The sequence below is a fragment of the Pteropus medius genome, unplaced genomic scaffold, assembly GCF_902729225.1.
Source record: "Pteropus medius unplaced genomic scaffold, Ma_sr-lr_union100, whole genome shotgun sequence".
Taxonomy (NCBI): domain Eukaryota; kingdom Metazoa; phylum Chordata; class Mammalia; order Chiroptera; family Pteropodidae; genus Pteropus; species Pteropus medius.
Genome location: NW_024349803.1, coordinates 538,951 through 558,427, shown reverse-complemented (window position 1 = coordinate 558,427; position 19,477 = coordinate 538,951). Strand labels below are relative to the sequence as shown.

General features: G+C 47.5%; 1 protein-coding gene across 3 annotated transcripts; it reads right to left on the bottom strand.

Annotated features, from left to right (window-relative positions):
- Positions 1 to 215: 215 nt before the first annotated feature.
- Positions 216 to 18,438, bottom strand: LCK (LCK proto-oncogene, Src family tyrosine kinase). 3 transcript variants are annotated; one of them, XM_039836895.1, is made up of 13 exons: positions 18,319 to 18,438; positions 8,042 to 8,151; positions 7,652 to 7,733; positions 7,366 to 7,456; positions 7,028 to 7,126; positions 6,776 to 6,879; positions 6,470 to 6,619; positions 6,012 to 6,164; positions 5,694 to 5,873; positions 3,655 to 3,731; positions 3,411 to 3,564; positions 3,193 to 3,324; positions 216 to 861 (listed from the first exon to the last, which is right to left on the bottom strand). In XM_039836895.1, exons 2-13 carry the CDS (start codon positions 8,144 to 8,146, stop codon positions 659 to 661), a joined length of 1,530 nt encoding a protein of 509 aa, XP_039692829.1. In that variant the 5' UTR covers positions 8,147 to 8,151; positions 18,319 to 18,438; the 3' UTR covers positions 216 to 658. The 3 variants fall into 3 exon arrangements, with proteins under 3 accessions (XP_039692829.1, XP_039692828.1, XP_039692830.1); XM_039836894.1 differs by lacking the exon at positions 18,319 to 18,438 and adding an exon at positions 15,140 to 16,850; XM_039836896.1 differs by lacking the exon at positions 18,319 to 18,438 and adding an exon at positions 8,758 to 8,821.
- Between the last annotated feature and the right edge of the window lie 1,039 nt (positions 18,439 to 19,477).

The following is a 19,477-nucleotide window of genomic DNA, read 5'->3' as shown; positions in this document are numbered from 1 at the left end:
TTCTAGGTAGGAGTCAGGATGGGGATTTAAAGGGGTTCAGAGCCCATATAGCAAAGTGTAAGGACCTCCTCTTGGCCCCCAGCATCAGCAGGGCTGGAAAAAGTTCAGACTTCTCATCTCGTCTTTCGTCCCAATTCAGAGTTACCATCTTCTGAACCTCCACTCTCCCCTCCCAAGGAAGAAGATATCGGAGTAGGAGGCAGAGATGTACAACCTTCATCAACAAACAGACTTTTATTGAGCTCCTGAAGTGTACCTGGCACCAAAGAGGAGCACACAGAGGTATTAGATAAGGTCCCCCCTCAAGAAGCTTCTTCATGATCAGGGGAAAGGGACAGGGGATGGGCAGAAGATGGTGTCAATGGCAGGCCTCTCTCCTTTCTCTGGTGGTCTCAGGAAGTGGGAGGGCCCAGAAAGGGATCACTTGGACAGGTGTCCAAGATATATATACACAGGCCGCACATGTATAAGGCATGTGTGCAGAGCCCACACAACTAAAGAACCCATGTATAAGACACAAGTGTATGTATCATATGTTGGTAGGATTCACTTGCAGAGTCCATATGTGCATTGGCCACATGGATATGGCACAAGAACTGCTTCTCCCCCAGGTTTGCTAGATGGGAGAAGGGCTCCATGTCCTAGCCAGTTAGGCCTTTCAGGGCTGGGGCTGGTACTGGCCCTCCGTGGCCGTGAAGAAGTCATCCAGCACACTGCGCAGGTAGTCAAAGGTGGGCCGGTCCTCTGGGCGCTCCTTCCAGCACAGCATCATGAGGTGGTACAGCTCCTCCGGACAGTTGTCAGGTCTCACCATGCGGTAGCCTCGCTCTAGGTTCTGAATCACCTCAGGATTGGTCATCCCTGGAGGTTGATGGGAGAAAGGATATCAAGGCTCCAGGCTTTGGAAGCCCATAGGTAGAGGTGATGTTCAGAACATTTAACTGGCATGGTGTAAGCAATCTAAAAGGATTTCGGTCTTCATCGATGGTAAGGCCTTACTAGCGTAACTGCTAAACATCAGCCATGCTTATGGAGTGTCTGCTATGGCTTAGACACTCAACGACACACACCTGTAACACCTGTCAGCTGTGAGACCTTGGGTGAGCCACCTCACCTCTTTGAGCCTCAGTATTCTCATCCGGAAAATAGAACAAACAGTAGCTCCTACTTCACAGAGTTTTTATGAGGATTGAATGAGGTAGTGCATATAAAGCACCAAGTATAGTGCTTGAAGATGGAGAGGAACCACACCATTTGGGAGGGGGTGAAGGCCAGAAGCATGGAAGAAGTGTCAGGCTGGGGTGGGTTAGGCGACTTATCCCTAATTTCCAATGGGCCACAAGATAACACTTGTGATTACTCTAATTTGATAAGGAAGGACGTGGTGGTCAGGGCCCAGAATGGGAGCCCACAGCCAGGACAGTGGTGAGGCTTCTCAAGTACATGAGATACTGCATCAGGAAGCCAGATGGACCATGGCCTCCAACAAAGCAGACCCTGTGTGAGGCAGAGATTTATAAGGTCCCTCCGTGACCCATATGAAATAATTTTGGGGCCAGTTCCCACCCTTTTTGCTCCTCCTGGCCCACCTAGCAGGCTCCTAGCAAGTGGACCCTGAGAGGAGCAGGTCTGGAGAACTGCATGGTCACAGTAGAAACACAGCTCTCTGTTTCTAAATTTCCCATGTGGCTTCTTATTTCTCCTTCAGTCTCCTGAAAAGAGACTGTGACAGTCAGTCCTCAAAGACTAAACCCTTATACGGTCCTGGCAAAATAGAAGTTTTGCTCCTGCAAAACTTGAGACTTGACCCTACTCAATAGAGACCCTCTCCCAGAAGCTTTGCCCCTGGGAGGCCTCCAGCTATGAGTCCCTCACATTTCAAAATCAGGACATTGGAGGACACAGGCAGGGAACTAAACACCCAAGGCTAGGTAGAGTCAAGGCTGCAAACCCATCGGCTAAACCCAGTCTAAATATAGCCCACAGACCTACTTCAGTTTGGCCTCTATAGTGTTTGAACAATGTGAATCAATCACCAATATTTGAAACTGGGTGAATTCTTCTAAAACTCCAAGTTCTAGCTTTTCTTGAAAAAACCAGAGATCTGGGCCTCCATGTCTTAACAGCAACCATCTGCTGGAGCAGATGCAAGTTCACCCAGGTCCCCATTACTCCTCATTGTCTCTCTGATCCCAAAGCCATGTATCAGTTGCCATTTATCATGTTTTCAATGCCTTTTTTCTTCTAATAGAGAATTCTATACGAGTTTATCTCTATGGGCACAGTGGAGGAGCAGCGAGGGCCCTTGGCAAGATGACCAAGTGTGGTTCTAGTCCCAGTGCTGTCCCTAGACTCTGTGATGGGGCAAATCCAGGGCAGAGAAGTCCTTCAGGCTCTCACCTGATTCTAAGGTGCCTTTCCATTCCTAGGAGAGAAGTTCTGTGCACACTGCTCTTGGGATGTGGGAAACTTCTACAAATCCAACCTCTGTGTTCCATGACCTGCCTGCTCTGTCTTTGTGTTTCATTTCCTTTCTTCACTTTCCTAGAAAGTTCATTTCAAAAAATTCCATCCCTTTCTTGGCTGAATTCAGGGGTAAAGGACTTTGTACATGAGATAAAGGGAGGGGTAGAAGGGGCGTGTAATTAGTTGCTTATGTGTCTCACTCTTTAGACAGAAAGCTTCAGAGGGAAGATAAGTCAATATTTAGTGAGCACCTATTATGAGTCAAGCTCTTTCACAAATAGTTTCCTTTTTCGTATCAGGAAACTGAGGCTCAGGAAGGTGAAGTCATCTGCCCAAAGTCACTTGCCCAATTGATTAATAACGAAACTTAACACTCTTGAGTACTTAGTATGATCCAGGAACTGTTCTAACCTTACATGGCTAATCTGGTAATAAAAGGCAGGCCTTTTGCCTCTCAGGCCAGATCCTCTTCTACCATACTAGGCTACCTGTATCAGAACTAAAGAGAAGAGATGGGATTATTGAAGGGAAAGAGAGATCCAGAGACATAGATGGAAGCCAGCTGTGGTTGAGGTGACATCTGATGCTGGAGTCCCATCCCTTAGAAGATGGAAGAGAAGCAGGTAGAAAGTTTCAGATTCTGAGCCTGGGAAGAAGCGAGTGGAAAAACATGGATTTTGTTGCCCTTCCCCATCACCCTTTTCAGCTCCTGCCCTTGGCCCTGACCTGGGTAAGGGATGCGGCCATGAGTGACAATCTCCGTCAACAGTATCCCAAAAGACCACACGTCCGACTTGATAGTGAAGGTCCCATAGTTAATGGCTTCTGGTGCTGTCCACTTAATTGGAAACTTGGCTCCTGGGGGTAGGCAGAGTGAGGTCACCTGGGTCTGCTTGGCCAGACCCTGTAGGCCCCAGAGTTCCCTTATATCCCACACCACCTACCCTCCCTGGCTGTGTACTCGTTGTCCTCGATGAGGCGTGCTAGTCCAAAGTCTGCTATTTTGCAGCTCAGGGTATCAGACACCAGGATGTTAGCAGCCCTCAGGTCACGGTGGATATAATTGCGCTCTTCAATGAATGCCATGCCCTCTGCAATCTGCAGGCCATGTATAGGTCAACAGTCCTAGGCCAGACATCCTCACCCCACTGGCCTGTGCCCATGCCCAAACCTCCCCAGTCTCCTTACTTGGGCTGCCATGTCCAAGAGTTTGTTGATGGTCAGTTTGATACCTGCAGGGGTCTTGAGAAAATCCACCAGGCTCCCTGTGGACAGAAGCAATGGTTGTTGACCCAAGTTGCCCCAAGGGGAAGCTCTCAGGCTCTTCTCTCCTAACTGGGGGTCTAGAAGCAGTGTCTGACAAGTAGAAAGGAAGAGTGAGACCTGAAAATGGAAGAGTATGTGCTCAGAGTGAGGAAGCCCAGGATGTATGAAGATCTTTTCCCAGAGACTAAGATGGGACATGCTTGGAGAAGTCTGTAAGCTTCTTGTCACCATTGAGGTAGAGCCCAACCTCCTCAGTCAGGCATCCAAAATGTTGCATGGTCCACATTTGTAGTTTCTTCTCTTCCCCCCATTCCTACCTCTTTTACTCCACCTATCCCAGACAATTTTAAGATTTTTCACATAGACCACTGGGCTCTCACCCCAAAGTCTCTGTCCCATCTCTGCCTGCTAAAAATGCTACTTTTCTTTCATGGACCAGCTAGACTATTCCTCTAGGAAGCCTCTCTAGATCCTATAGAAATAATAAATTGCATCATCACCTATATTCCCTATGGCATGCTAAAATTTTCCTATGACACAAACTCTGGTTTTCCTAGTACACATAACTAAAATGAGATTTCCCTGATAGCAGGAAACTTGTTTTGCCTATCCATGTTCCCATTGCCCAGCCCAAAGTAAGCAGCAATTAACGTGTGCCGAACACATTAAATGGAGTATGAAAAGAGGTGCCTAGTGGCCAGAGGGACCACCTCTCTGGTATCAGAGGATGACTAGGAGAAGATCAGGGCTGGGAGTTACTGGAAGGGAGCTAGTGACTACTAGCCTTTCTCAAGAGATCAAATCCCTATGTGAAGATGACAGCAACCTGCGTGTCCCACTGGGTGCTAAATTAGTCACCAAAGATAAAGGCCTCACCCAGACACAGCAAATACATAGACATATACTGCCATTCCTCCCTTGTTTCCGTGGCAGATGTTGCTAATCAATCCCAGCACTCACTTCTAGTGAGCCTCAGAATCCTCAATACAGAACTCTAAGTAACTACCAAAGTTGGCCCACGTGATAAAAATCTATTTGCCATTTCCAGAATCCATTAGCCAATTAACAGCTTTTTTCCTCCTTCCTCAAAGAGGGACAGATCATATACTCCCAAAGAATTAGAGCCAGATAACAACAAACTTACTGAGCAGTTACTATATGGCAGGAACTGTTCTAACTGCTCTATATGCACTAACTCTTTGATCCCCACAAAGACCTACGCTAAAGTTACTATTGCATTATGATCACCATTTTATGGGTGATCAAACCATGGGTGAGTAAACCATGGAGAGAGAAGTGAGGCAATTAGCCCAAGGCCACACAATTGTGAAGCCAGGATTCTAACCCAGGCAGTCCGACTCTAGGCCCCTTAATAACTATATTATTTCTGGGTGAGCCCGTTTAGATTTCTGCTGTTATATTTGGGGACACTGAGCACCAGAGGCGGGACAAGGACTTGGCCTGTGTCACACAGCGAATCAGCAGCAAAACTGGGTCTAGAAATTTCTATTTACCTTCCTGAGGCTCTCACTCTGTCCAATAGTGGACAGGGGAGGGGGAGAGGGAGGGGAAGGGACCCATCCAGAAAAAGAGGGCTTTGGGGCAAATCTGCCCTCCCAAAGAGCAGAAGGGAAAGAAATGGGGCTAGCGACCCACTCATCTCCTGATATCAAACATCCTTAGATCAAGGCAGGGCTTTGAAGGAAACGAATGGGACTGCAGGTCAGAGAAGATCGGGGGTGAATGCTCTTCAAGACCTGCCACCTTTAGCTGGGCTCCCAGATGGGCTTAGAGGACACACTCTCTTCTCACCCCTGCAGGTGAGTCTTTAGGGGCCCAGGAACACTCTAGAAACCTTCAGTGCTGAGCCAGATGAAAAGACTTATCTCCTCCACCCTCTAGCAGGAGCAGAGGAGGGACGGCAGCGCCCCCCAGCGGCCGAACACGGCGGTGGCGCCTACCGTTCTCCATGTATTCCGTGATGATGTAGATGGGCTCCTGGGTGACCACCGCGTAGAGACGGACCAGCCGCTGGTGTTGCAACTGCTTCATGAGGTTGGCCTCCGCCAGGAAGGCGTCAGGGGACATGCTGCCCTGCTTCAAGCTCTTCACTGCCACCTTCGTGTGCCCGTTGTAGTACCCTGGGGCGGGGAGGGATTGGAGGAAGTCGCTCAGAGCCCAGAGCCCCATGCATCCAGAGCGAGACACCCAGAAACGGTACCGACCTCAGAAAACGCCTCCCCTCCCTCTTCCCCACAGTCCTGGAGGGCCTTACTCACCCATCCACACCTCCCCGAACTGGCCAGCCCCCAGCCGCTCCACCAGCTTCAGCGTCTCCCTGGGAACCTCCCATTCGTCCTCCCACCACGGCTTCTGAGGCTTCTGGGTCTGGCAGGGGCGGCTTAACCGCGTGCATAGCCCGTCGGGAGCATCTGCGAGGACAAGGGTGGGGGGGTAGGGCTGAGAATATGGCAGGACTTGGGTACCGCCCCCCGCCCCAGACCCCACTTCACCAAGTCCCGTCTAGGAGAAATGGCCTGGCGGAGGTGGTGTGGGACTGTCACCTGACACCAGAGGCTATAGGGTATCACACCTCACCCACTGCGGGAGGGTGGTGAAGGAGCATACTCAGAGATGGGTAGAGGGTACCCCCGAGAGGGACTTCGGGGAGGCAAGCTGATGGGGCACAGATGAAGGAGCCTCAGGCCCATGTCTTAGGAGATCTTGCCGCGCTCACTGGTGTAATGGCGGACCAGCTCGTGCAGGCCAGGAAAAGTGATGCGGGGGGAGATGTAGAAGCCGCCTTTGTCCAAGTTACGGATCTTGTAATGTTTCACCACCTCTCCCTGGTTCTGATCGAAATCCCGGACGGACAGGGAAAACGATCCTAAATTAAAAAATGGGTGAAAGAACACAAAAGAGGGTTGGCCTTCAGCAAGGTTGGCCTCCGCAACTGAGCCTCAGCCCCCTAGCTCTCCGGCTCGCACCTCGGCGCCGCGGCTCCAGCCCGCGTCCCCGCCCACCGGCCCCGCCCAGCGCTCACCCGCGGTGCTCTCGCTCTCCCGGATCAGGAAGGAGCCGTGCGTGTTCCCGGGCGCCAGGAGCTGCCGTTCTGCATCCTTGCGGCTCAGGTTCTTGAAGAACCAGCTGCGCAAGGCAGAAGCGAAGACCGTAGTCTGTTGGTTCTTTCTTCCTCCATCACCCTCAAGCATTCACCACCACCTTTAGCACCCCTCCTCTGCTCCGGGGTCCCTAAATCTGCTCCCATCCATTCCCAGTACTAGACCCCACTCACGGTTCGGGCTCCAGGCTGTTCGCTTTGGCAACGAAGTTGAAGGGGATGAAACCTTCCTGGCCAGTGGTCAGCGACTGCGCCTTCCACCACTCGCCACTCCTGCGCGACAAGCGGCGGTCAGCGTGGCCTGCTCAGCTTTGGAAACCTGGAAACCCTTCCTCAGAGCCCCAGTTATGCCATGCCACCCACCCTCCAGCTCAGAACTCTGGAGCCTTCCATTTCGTTTCAAGGGCACCCCCACTGCAAGCCAGTCAGGAGCGGCAGGAGAGCTGCGGTACCGGGGATTCCGGCTCGCTCGCATACCGGGCAAGGATGGGTGTCATGGAAGGGGTACTCACTGCTCCAGGATACGCAGTTGTTCACCCTTCTCGAAGCCCAGGTCTCCATCGTGAGATGGCTCATAGCTGTGCAGGGCGATAACCAGGTTGTCTGTAAAGATAGGGGGCGGAGTCAGGGAGAAACAACCTGGAACAGGCTGGGAACTTGGAGTTCAGGAGCCACAGAGCAGAGGACAAGACTGGGGACAAGAGACAGGACAGGGTAGAGAATAGGTAGGGAGGAGACGGAGGACGACAGCCAAGGATCCACAGGCCTTATCTTCCCGGCCCTACTGGTTGAGGTCACCTTGCAGTGGGGAAGCTGGGGGGTTGGAGCCCTCGTAGGTAACAAGTGGATCCCGCACCTCAGAGCCATTCCTGATGGGCAGCTGCGGGGTGAGGGGTGAGAGTAAGGTCAGAGAGCAGGAGGCTGGGTCAGGCCCTGGCTCCCCTCCCCACTGCTCTGCTCTCTTTCACTTCTTCAGTCTAGCTGGGTCATTCTTCTCCCTGACTTTGTCAAACTACTTTTGTGTGACCTTAGAAGAGCCCTTTCCCCTCAGAGCTTCTTTTTCTTTCTGTATTGCAGGAGAGATGGCTAGTTTGTTATTTCAAGAACCTGCAGTGGTAGTCCATTTCGTTCTCCTTGGTTGTGCACTGCACTCGGCTCCCTCACCAAGCCCCCTGTCTTGCCTCTTACCTTGGCCTTGCCATCCAGTGAGACTATAGGGTAATGGCAGTTCTCACATACATCGATGTTTTCCATCCAGTCATCTTCAGGGTTTGAGCTGCAGCTACAGCCCATGGTCCCTGGGGGAACGGAGAGGGAGCTGAAGGGGGTCCCCCAAGATTTACTCCCCCTAACATCAGACATGCTTGGGCCTAGCCCTGGAAACTTCCAGAAGTACCTGAGATTATCAGCACACACATTCCCCCTCCCCCTCAACAATCCATAGAAACAAACTGGGGCTGTAGCTCCCAAATAATGCTCCCTCTGAGCCCCTAGGCCACAACTAAAGTCACACAAGGCCTGGGCTAAGCCCTAGACCCCACCTTCCCACCTGGGATGGGCAAACTGCCACAGGCACCTTTGTTAGTCTAGTTGCCCGCTTCCTGCCTCTCCCCTACCGGCTCTCTCTGCCCATCCCCCATGTTGGGGACTACCTACCAGAGATCATACATACTTCCCCAAGCCTTGTGGGGAGACCTAAGTTTTGATCTATCCCTACCAGAGAGGTGTGTGTGCCCCACATCCTAATTACAATTCCCCTCTCCAGACAAGGAAGCTGAAAAAGAGATTCCTGCTCCCAAATGGGGCCTCTGCCCCCCCACCCCCATCCTACACACAGTCTCCTTCAGAGGGTTCTTTCTGTTTCTCCCCAGCAGAAAACGTTTCAGCCCCCCTATTGGCTGTACCTTTTTTATCTGTTTGCTTGCTTTAGCAGTGGAAACTTTTTGTCATATGAAATCAAGCAGAAACCTATAGATAAAGCAGGTAAAAGTGGAGCTGGTCTGCCTGAAGCAGAGTAGGGGCCTCACTCTGAAGCTCCTAGGAGTCCCTGAGACATCTTCCCTGGGTCTGCTCCTCAAAACTGCTTAGAAAGCACTAGTTCTCAGATAAAGTTTAATTTACTATGCATTCAAGACCCTTTAATAATGAGATCAAATCCACCTCTTTAATCTATTCTGCTACACACACACATACACAAACAACACATACCCAAGCACCTCCACCCACATACTCACATAGCTTGTGTTCTAAGCTACTCTTGTCTCTCCCAAACACCCCACGCTATTTTCTTACTATGCCTTTGCATATGTGGTTCCCCTGCATTGGAGCACTCTCTTTTTGCCCATCTATTGAACTCAACCTTCAAGGCTCAGCTCAAATATCACCTACTCTGTGAAACCTTCCTAATGATCTTTGCTCCTACAACATTCTACTCAGACCACAATCATCAACTTAGGCACTGAGTGCCATGACTAGACTGATTTATGTGTAGTTCTACTGGCTCTCCCACCCCTTTGATGAGATGGGAGATTCCTCAAGAACAGAAGCTGTGCTTTACTTGCCTGAATGCCCCCAGCACCCAAAATAAGTCATCATTAATAAATGTTGACAGGTATGCAGAGAGCTAATGAACAAATTCTCTCTCAGACAAGAAAAACTAAGGAGTTCATTACCACCAAACCAGTATTATAAGAAAAGAAGAAGAAAAAGAAAAGATCAAAAACATAAATAATAAAATGACTATCAACAATTACTTCGAATGTAAATAGATTAAACATTCCAATCAAAAGACAAGGTGTCTGAATGGATAAGAAAACAAGACTCATACATACACTGCCTACAACAGACCCACTTCAGATGGAAAGATACAGACTGAAAGTAAAGAGATGGAAAAAAATATTTCCTGCAAATGGAAATGAAAAAAAAAAACAAAAACCTGGGGTAGCAATATTCATACAAGAAAAAATAGACTTTAAAATAAAGGCTATAACAAGAGACAAAGAAGGACATTTCATATAGAATAGCCAAGATATGGAAGCAACCTAAGTGTTCATCGATAGACAATTGGATAAAGAAGATATGGTACATATATACAACGGAATACTACCTGGCCATAAAAAAATGAAATCTCACAATTTGCAACAACATGGGTGGACCTAGAGAGTATGATAAGCAAAATAAGTCAGAGAAAGACAAATACCATATGATTTCACTTGTAGGTGGAGTCTAAAGAACAGAATAAACGAACAAACAAAACAGAAACAAACTCATAGATGCAGAGAACAGACTGGTGGTTGCCAAATAAAAAAGGGGTTGGGAGGCAGGGTGAAAAAGGTGAAGGGATTAAGAAGTGCAAGTTGGCAGTTAAAAAAAAATAGTCACAGGGATATAAAGTACAACATAGGGAATATAGTCAATAATATTGTAGTAACTACGTATGGTGCCAGGCGGGTACTAGGACTGATCAGAGGGATCACTTCGTAAATGAGATAAATGTCTAACCATTATGTTGTACACCTGAAACTAATACAATATTAAATGTCAACTGTGATTAAAAATTTTTTTTTAAATTTTTTAAATGCACAGATTCTCCCATCTGCGAAGGTCTTAGCAACCACTAAAGTCTAATCTCTGGTTTTAGGTGAAAAAACTTTGGCCCGGAGAGGCCTGCTTAAATTCAAGCAATCTATTTGGGGCAGAACAAAGCTAGAGTTGCTAATCCATGCTGGGACCAAGTGGAAGTGGGAACAGTGGAGGATTTGGGTTAGCAAGGCTTAAGGACCATGTCAGTTATACCTCAGTTTATAAATAAATAAATAAAGACTCAAGGACAAGCCCTCGAGTCAAAGAGACCTAAGTTCAAATCCTGGTTCTGACACTTACTGTGTGACTTTGCTGAAATCATCTTCCTTAGCCTCCCTTTACCTTTTCTGTTAAATGGAGATTATCATCCTTTCTCATAGCTTAGTAAATATTAGCTTAGTTTAGAGTTTAGGAAGACTTTCACCAGTGCACATTCTGCCCTACCAATCCCTGCTCTAGTTGGTGAGAGAACAGGACTGGTAAATAATCCTCTTTGCTGTAAGCTCCTGTTTCTTAAACTGAGATCCTCATTACCTCTCATATGTACCAGAAAACATAAGTATGCATCAGTGTTCCCTGACCATAAACATATAGTTAAACCCAGATCTGTGATGGAGGAAAATGCAAAATGTACATGAAATTTTAAGTCAAATCAAGAAACTTTCGAGGAAAAGTTGTAGGGGCAGGTTGAGAAATCTAGGGGCTAGAAGGTGTTTGAGAAATCCTGCTCAGCCAGAGTCCCCACATCTGTGGCTGAAATTTGCTTTTTCACTGCTAATTTTATTATGGCCAGGAACTGATGGGTAGCAAAAGCCTCCAGAAAAGGACTGATGACAACCTGGAGCCAGCCTGAGATGAGCTAGCTGAGCTATCGAGTAAGGTCATGAGAATCCTATTGTTTGTGATATTCAAACAGGCCTCAGAAAAACACAGGTTAGTAATATTGTAGAGAGAACGGCAACATCAGATGGAGTGTGAACTTAAATCAGTAAAGTCCCTTCCAGCCCCGTATTCTTGGAGGCTTCAGAAAAGGGGAAGAGAAAGATGAAAAAAGTTTGAGGTTGAAAAAAGAGGATGAACTGGGGTACAGCAGTAAGGAGAGGCCAGTAGAAGGAGCTGAAAGAATCTAGGCTGCAGATCATAGGGCTGGAAGCTGGTACCTAGTTCTGGCTGGGGTCAGGTGGGGAGGGAAAAACAGCCACAAGACCTTGGGCTGGGTTTCAGAAGAGCATGCAGGCAGGATCTGATCTTAGACTGAATCTGGGCCTATTGGCATGGAACTGATATCCCTAAAAACTGAGGCCATGAGTGAGAAAAAGTCAAGCTGTGCTAAATTAAGCCAAAAGGAACTCTGTAACTGTCTGGTATCTGACGCCTAGTGTTTCCTCCGTGGCTTGTTTTTTGTTCCTGGAGCCCTCCAGCTGCAGGTAGCAAATCCCACTCTCTACAAAAGGTGAGCTTTAGACTGTAGGGTCTGGCAGCAATCAGAAGACACCAGGATCTGTTAATGTCAGAGATTATTTTGGTGAGTGGCTCTCAGCCTAAAGCCATGGGGAGCAACATGCTCCTAGGAGGTCCCAAGATAATGTTGGAGGCCTGCAGATTATTTCAATATTTCAAAAATCTGAAGTGAAATCACACTATGATCTGTTTCTTAGTTTGATAAATTGTACTATTGTTTCTTCAGTGCATATTTAGTTAAGTCTTTGATTAAAATTTGAACTAGAAAACAAAAAAGAAGTAAATGAGGTAGTTTAATAGGCAAAAACTTCAAAAGCATGAAATTCATGGGGCCGAGGGGAGGTACAACAGAGGAAGGGCACAGGAGTCATTGAGAGGGAAGAGTTTACTATTATCACCAGCCTCATTTAAAAGATGGAAAAGCTGGGGAGTCAGAGAGGTTAAGTGATTTTCCCAACAGCACACGAGGGCTCTCGGCAGAGGCAAAACTCAAATCAGGCCCTTACCTCCTTTATCAAGGCACTTTCCTCTACTCTTCACTTCCTGAGAAGTTTAAAGTGGAGAGGGGATCGGAGCCTGAGAGGTCACAGAGAAAATGGGCAGGGAGGAGGTCTAACAGGGTAGGGTCCACTCTCCATCAAAAATGCATTCATTGTGCTGTTAACAAAACCTTTCTCTCTAAGACACTTCCCCCTCTACCTAGAATGCATGTTTCTCAGTGTACATTTATCTGATGATGAATGCAAGTCTGTGCAAATGGAGGTATATGATTCAGTGAGCATCGTGTATGAGTCAGCACTTATAGGTGGATGTATAACAAAATGGGGGTATGTATAGTTTGTGCTTGCCCTGTATAATTGTGAGGTCTAATATGCATACATCTGTTTATACAATAAGTATAGGTCCCATCCTTCTGGTCTTTGTTTGACAAAAATTGCTGGGTAGCCAAAATGATATAAGCAGGTTAATAAATGAGGTCAGTAAAAAGAAAATCAAAATTAAAGCTCAACATAAATTTCTCATTGTCTAAAAGAAAAAAAAGAAGAAGAAGAAAAAAATAGATCCAAGGAATCCCCAGGGCTCTCAGAACCAGCAATGAGGGCAGATTCTGGGGTGAATGAAACAGGACATTCTTGTCTCCAAGCTCAGGAATTAAAGGTCAAGAGCAGAAATTTTGTAGATCCTAGACCTCCTCTGACTAGGGTCTGTAATGTTCTCGGTCAAACTCAAGGCTGCCCATGGTCCAGGGAGCACTTTGTGCCAATTATAAAGGGCCACCCCTCCCTGGGGTTAAAATTTGGAGAGCGGAGTGAGGGCTAGATTTTAGTCTTCACCTCTTCTTGCCCCTCGGCACAGTGCCCAATATGCACAGCGACCCTGTTTACACTGTGTAGAACTTATTTAAAAATCTCAGGCTGTGGGAAGTCCTAAACTAGATATTCTGATCCCAGTGTTGTTTAGGAATCATAAGACGATGAGTTCTGATTCTTGCTAACTCATTCACTTTTATCAGCTCCATAGACATTATCTTGCCTGGCTAGCCCAGAATGTGCTTTAATCTCTTTAAAAAAAAAAAAAAATTTAAAAAGCCCACACTCTTCCTCCCCTAAACTGTAAAGTTACGCATTTATTGAACATTTTGTCTGAAATGTGTACCAGCTTCTTGCCAGGCTTTCTTGGGCTAATGCTTTTTGCCAAGAGCAGGCAGACTATTCCACTGCAGACCATTGTTGTACTCTGGGCCACCTTGTGGCAAAATCTGTCAGGAATAATTCAAAACATTTTCTTGGCCTTTTTCTTCAGGCAAGATTTGGTTACTGGCAAAGAGCCTTAGCTATGGATGCCCACACAGTACCCTCATCATGATACTTCAAGGATCAGGGTTGGCAGGCACGGTAAATAATTTCTGATGAGTAAAATGGATGTGTCCTGAGTTCCCTCCTTTTTTATGTGTTCCTTTTTGATATAATACCACTTTTGAATGAACTCTGTGAGTTCACAGGGTTCACAAATACAAGAGAACAAAATGATCAGCCTTCTCTATATGCAAACAAGTTGGATTTATCTCACAAACTGGGGGTGGCTTGAACATAGAATTGATTCTGCTACTTAATTATTGCCATAAACAAGAACTATAGAGCAATTATTCTAAAGCTTGTATCTTTGGTAGAGGCCCTCCAACTGGTAACTTGTATGTTCCTAGTAACCCCTTTTAGTGAGTCTCATCCCTCACATACTGTGTGTATTTTGCATCATGGGAGTTTTATCAGGATGGAGTCTTACTTACAGCTTGCTGCTGACAATCCATGCTGCTTTATTAAGCTTTCTGGGAGTCTGAGGTCATGGGAACTCAGCTCACCATGTCCAGGTCATAGTGACCCAAGTTCAATTCCAAGTCCTCCCAGACACTCACTGGCAGAGGGCTTTTGAGCAGGTTACTAAACCTCTCCAAGCCTCTTTCAGTTCCTCCATCTTCAAAATGAGAATTATAGGGTTGTTGTGAGCCTTGTAAAGGATATCTAAATGATTCCATATAATAAAGTACTTAACATGGTTCTTGGCACATAGTAAGGACTAAATAAAAGAGAATAATAGTTATTCGAGGCTAGCATGAGCATTTCATTACACCAGACATAAACATTTTCCAGACTAAAATTATCAACCATTTTCATTTTCCTTAGACATTTTTGGCACTTCCACGGACCACTTTTCACCTTTAACGTATTTACCTAAAATGGAACTTCACTACCATAAATGGAAAACCAGTATCACCAGCCATAACTAGAAATCAATATACATTAAAAACAGAAACCAGAAAACACAGAATGTAATACATAAATTCACAGTTGTAAATGTCTATTTATTACCCCCTAAAATCATTCACCCACGTCAATGGTGCACAGGCTACATTTGGGGAAATGCTATACCGTGAAACAGAACTTTGGGCTTAGGCCTCTGTCGATGAGTTAGAGGAGGCACAATTTTTTCAATTGGCCAGCCTATTGACCAAAATATAATGAGTACCTCTTACATGCTAAGCCCTGATCTAGCTCTGGGTACACAGAGGTGAGCAGACAGACAGGTTCCCGTCCACTTGGCCCTGTCCTCTGTGAGAGCAGCAGCGGGTGCCCCGCTGGCAGGGCAATTCATTTTCACAGGAAACCGTAGGCCTGTCTTCAGCTCACTCATCGGTAATGTCTGTGACTCTCAACAACACTGACAACACAAAACAGCAATACTTGCCAGGAAGTAGCATCTCAAAATCACCGCCATTACCCACTTGCCAAGTTAATGAAGTTTGGCTAAAACTGTTAAAAAGACGGGGTAGATCTCCATGTATTGACATGGGAAAATGTCACAGACATAGCAAGATAAGAAGTTACAGAACAGAATGTAGAGTATAAGCCTATTTGCATTTAAATATGTATATGTAGGGGTTCTTTTAAGCCGGTCTCTGTGCTAAGCCTTTATTTGCATGATTTCATGTAATTCTCATAATAATCCTATGAAGTAAGTGCTATTATTACCCCCATTTTACAGATGCAAAAACTGAGGCCCAAATGGGTTAAAGTAATTTGTCTGAGGCCTCATAACAAACAAATATGTGGTGGAGTGGAGATTTGAGCCTTGTTCTATCTACCTACAGAGACTAGGCTCTTAACCGCTAGGCTTTTCAGTAGCCACACATAGGAAATTCTGGAAGGACACATACCAAATTGTCCCTAGTGAGCATACCTCAGAAGTGAGATTGAAGGGAGCTGCATTTCTTGTATTTCTTTATATGCCTCTACACTGTTTGAATTTTTAAAAATAACCATGTGCTAATTTTGTACTTGAAAAACAAAAAACAACAAAACCACCACCAACGCAAACACTCTGCAGAGAGACGCAATCATTTGAGGAGGACCAACTGTATAGCCTGCCCTTCCATTCCTCTCCTTGTCTCAAGAGGTATAGACATGGAAGAGGTGATACCAGATAAAAGGTTCTGTGACCAAAGAAGTTTGGGAAACACTGGGTTAGATAAAATCAATCCGGCTCCTTCTCTGGAGGGACTTTCAGAGGTGACGTTGACCATGAAATTAATATACGACAGTTTGTAGCTGAGGCCATGTGCCTCATGGAAACTAGTGTTCTTTAGAACAAGCATTGGAAATGCAGCTCCAGATATTTTAAAACCAACACTGAAGTTGGTCGTTAGAGGAGGCCAGATCCCTGGATGGTATCTTGGTCCTCCTGCCTGTTCCCCACCCCCGACACACTTAGCTCCTCTCAGCACTGTTTTCACTGAATTAAGCTTGCCCTCCAAGCTTCTAAACTTGTAGGATCCAGTGTGTGTTGTATGTGTAGTCCCTGCTTCTGCCTCTGAACATACATGCATACATACATTTTCTAATGATAATATGTATGATGTTTGGGATAGGGATGGTGTATGTGTGTGTAGCTGTGTGCGGGACCCTCCTCTAAGGTAGACCTGTGGCCCAGTCTAGAATTCTCACACCCACTATACACAGGAAACAAGCTCATTTGCAAAGCCACACCACACGTGTGAGAGAATTGGGGGTTCACTGGCCTGCCGAGGTGTCGAGTGGAAGTAATTCTGGGTGTGGACAGCTCTCTGGTGTGCCTCTGTTAAGCACCTACTATGTGTCAGAAGGATTCCTGGGTCATTACCCTGCTCCATGGGAGGGGTCACAGCCTACACCATCGCTTGGCACATCATAGCCATTATTTTCATTTTGATTACCCACAAGCACTCTGTAAGACAGAGACTCATTATTGTCTCTTTACAGATAAGTAACCTGGAGTTCGGAGAGGTGAAGTCACTCATTCAAGGAAATGGCAGAACCGGAATTGTACCTGAGTCTGCTTGATTCTGAAACACATGTTCTTTGCATTGACTCTCTTGCATTTGGTCTTGCTCTGAGGTCCCTGACCTCATGCTACCCAAAGAATAGAACCCATGTTCTTGCCTTTACATCCTAGGTACTGTCGAAAATGGGCCTTTGTCTTTCTCAGAACTGCCTTGACTCTTCCAGGAAGACTTCCAGATCACTAAAGGATTGTCTTCTCCCATCCTCTGAATCCTTAGCCTGTCCTCTTGCCATATTACTAGGCCCTTTTTCCCTTTGAGAAGAACCTCTGTCCCTGAGCCCCTAGGGTGAGAAACCCTGAGTCATCTATCAGCACAGGCTGGATTGGGGAGTGGAGAAGAGCCTGCCTTTATGCCCGTCTAGGGTATAGATGAGCCCCTCGAAGCTCAGGGAGAGCCAGCGTGTTCTCTAGCCCTCACAAAAGTCAGTAGGCCTTGGAGCTGGGGACAGGAAAAAGGCTGGGACATGCTGACTAGGTGGAAATTGTGTGTCAAGAAAAACTCCAATTGCAGGGGAAACCTGGAAAGTCTGGTGCAGGTGGGGACTCCCCCCATAAACTGAAGGCTGAGAGTTAGACAGTGAGGGGGTGGGCAGGTAGCTGACTATGCTTTCCTCAGCCTTCACCTTCCTGGAGTTCGAAGCAGGAATCCGCAGGACCAATTGGCCCTACACATGCAGCGACTGTGTGTGGGGCTGCATGCAGCAGGAATGAGCAACGGGAGAGGGGAAGACGTCCTGTGACACTTGGCAGGGGCAGAAATGGCATCTTTCCAGGTGGAAGTTCAGACGTTCCTTGCCCAAGGCCAACGGCACCACTGTCCAGAATAAAAATAGTCCTTCCTCTCCCCATTTCCCCTCATTCTCTCTGAGCCAACTTCCTAGCATCGGGTCAGATACTTCCGCCCTGGAAGCCCCTTTCCAAATGATAAATATGCCCTCACATATCCATTCATTCCCAAGAAGAAACTCCTCTCTCTATCAAGCAATGCAAAAATCACTTCACACATGTTCATCTGGATGCTCTGGGTGACTCCAGTCTCAAGAGATTCTTGTCACTGGGGTCTGCCCCAGCAACCAGACGGATTCCTGGGCCCCCTGACTCAAGCCTGTTCATCGCTCTGCTCCATGAGGTGGGTCACAGCCCAGACCATCATGCTTTCCTAGGGGTCTGCCACTGCCTTGCTGAAGGACTGCAGGGAGGGAGTGCCTTTCCCTCTCTGAGCCTCAGGAGGCTCATCCATCATGGGATGTGGGGCTGGACTTGGGGATTTCTGAAGGCCTTTTTAATATCTGACTGTGTATGCCAGATCTCCCAGTGAGGTGGAGGCTGATGGAGGGCAGCGTGGCAGAGCTGAGCCAACGGCTATGCAGGAATGAGGTGTCCAGCTGAGCTGCCCGCTTCCTACCTGACCTCTAGCAAGGTTCTTCTGCCCTCCTCTCCCAAAGGGCTGCTGCATACCCTGGGAGCCTGGCCCCATGCTCCGCTGCAGCCCCCTGTCATCAGGCCCCCCACCAGCACCATGGACCCCTGTTCCCCGTACTCCTTACCTGCCCAGCCCAGGAGCCCTCTGGCCCCATTCACATGGTCCTGCTGGCCTAGCCTGGCTGCCCAGACACAGTTTCAGCTCCCCTCGCCGTCGTAGCCACCACCTGACTCCTGGCGCCCACGTCTCACCCTGACTTCCTGCCTCCTCCTGAGGGCTCCTCAGCCAACCGGGCCCCAGCAGCCCAACCACAAGCCTCTAGCACCCTAAGCTTCCTGCTACCATAGCCCCCCAGCCCTCAGTCTCTGGGGGTCCTGTACACCTCCAGGCCAGGCCTTACTCACCCCGAGAGTGGCACTAGGAGGTGAAAGGGGGATATTTGATGGAACCTCCCTCCTGCCCTCCAGAGAGCACCTGGACAAGAGATTCAAGGGCAGACTTCAAACCCCAATGGTGAGGGGGGCAGACACACACCAGCTGTCAGTGAAAGGCAAAAAGCACGGTTGTCAGAGCCTGAGAGCTGAAGAACCCTTTCATCACAGTCTGAGGGCAAAGGTAACATCTTTTCAGAGTCAGAGGAGAGGATAATATCCCTGTTAAGTGGCCAGAGAACAGAACACCCATTTTGTAGTCAGACATCAGGCTAACCTGGTTACTACAGTCAGAATAACAGCCATGTCATCTCAGGGCACAGGATAATAGCTTTATTATAGTCAGAGGATAGGCTAACAGGCTTTGCACAGACAGAATGCTGGACAATAAGCTGTTTAAGGAAACAGGCAAGATAACCCCATGTCCTTAAGAGGGCAAGACAACACCCACTGATTATGGTTGGGGAGTAGGGGAGCACTTTTAATTTACGTAGAGTCAAGGCCACAGACTCTGTTAGAGGTACCAGGTCTGATACTACCTCTTGCAACAGGTGGAAGACAGAACAAACACTCCTGCCCAGGCACCCAGGTGCAAGCAGCAGCACTTTCTGTTATAGGCAGGAGGCAGGAACCGTGTCACAAGCAGCAAGCAGGCCAAGAATCTCCCTTTACCTTAGGGCCACACTGAGGGTGGCACCTATCATAGGTGGAAGGCCAGTCATCAGTGATAAGAGGAACACCAGGTGACCTTTATCAAACCCAAGAGCTGGGTCTTGTCCCCACCCAGAGGAATGTATAAATGCGTCACCACAACCTGAGCTTACAGTGGAGTGAGCAGGTTGGGGGAGGGGA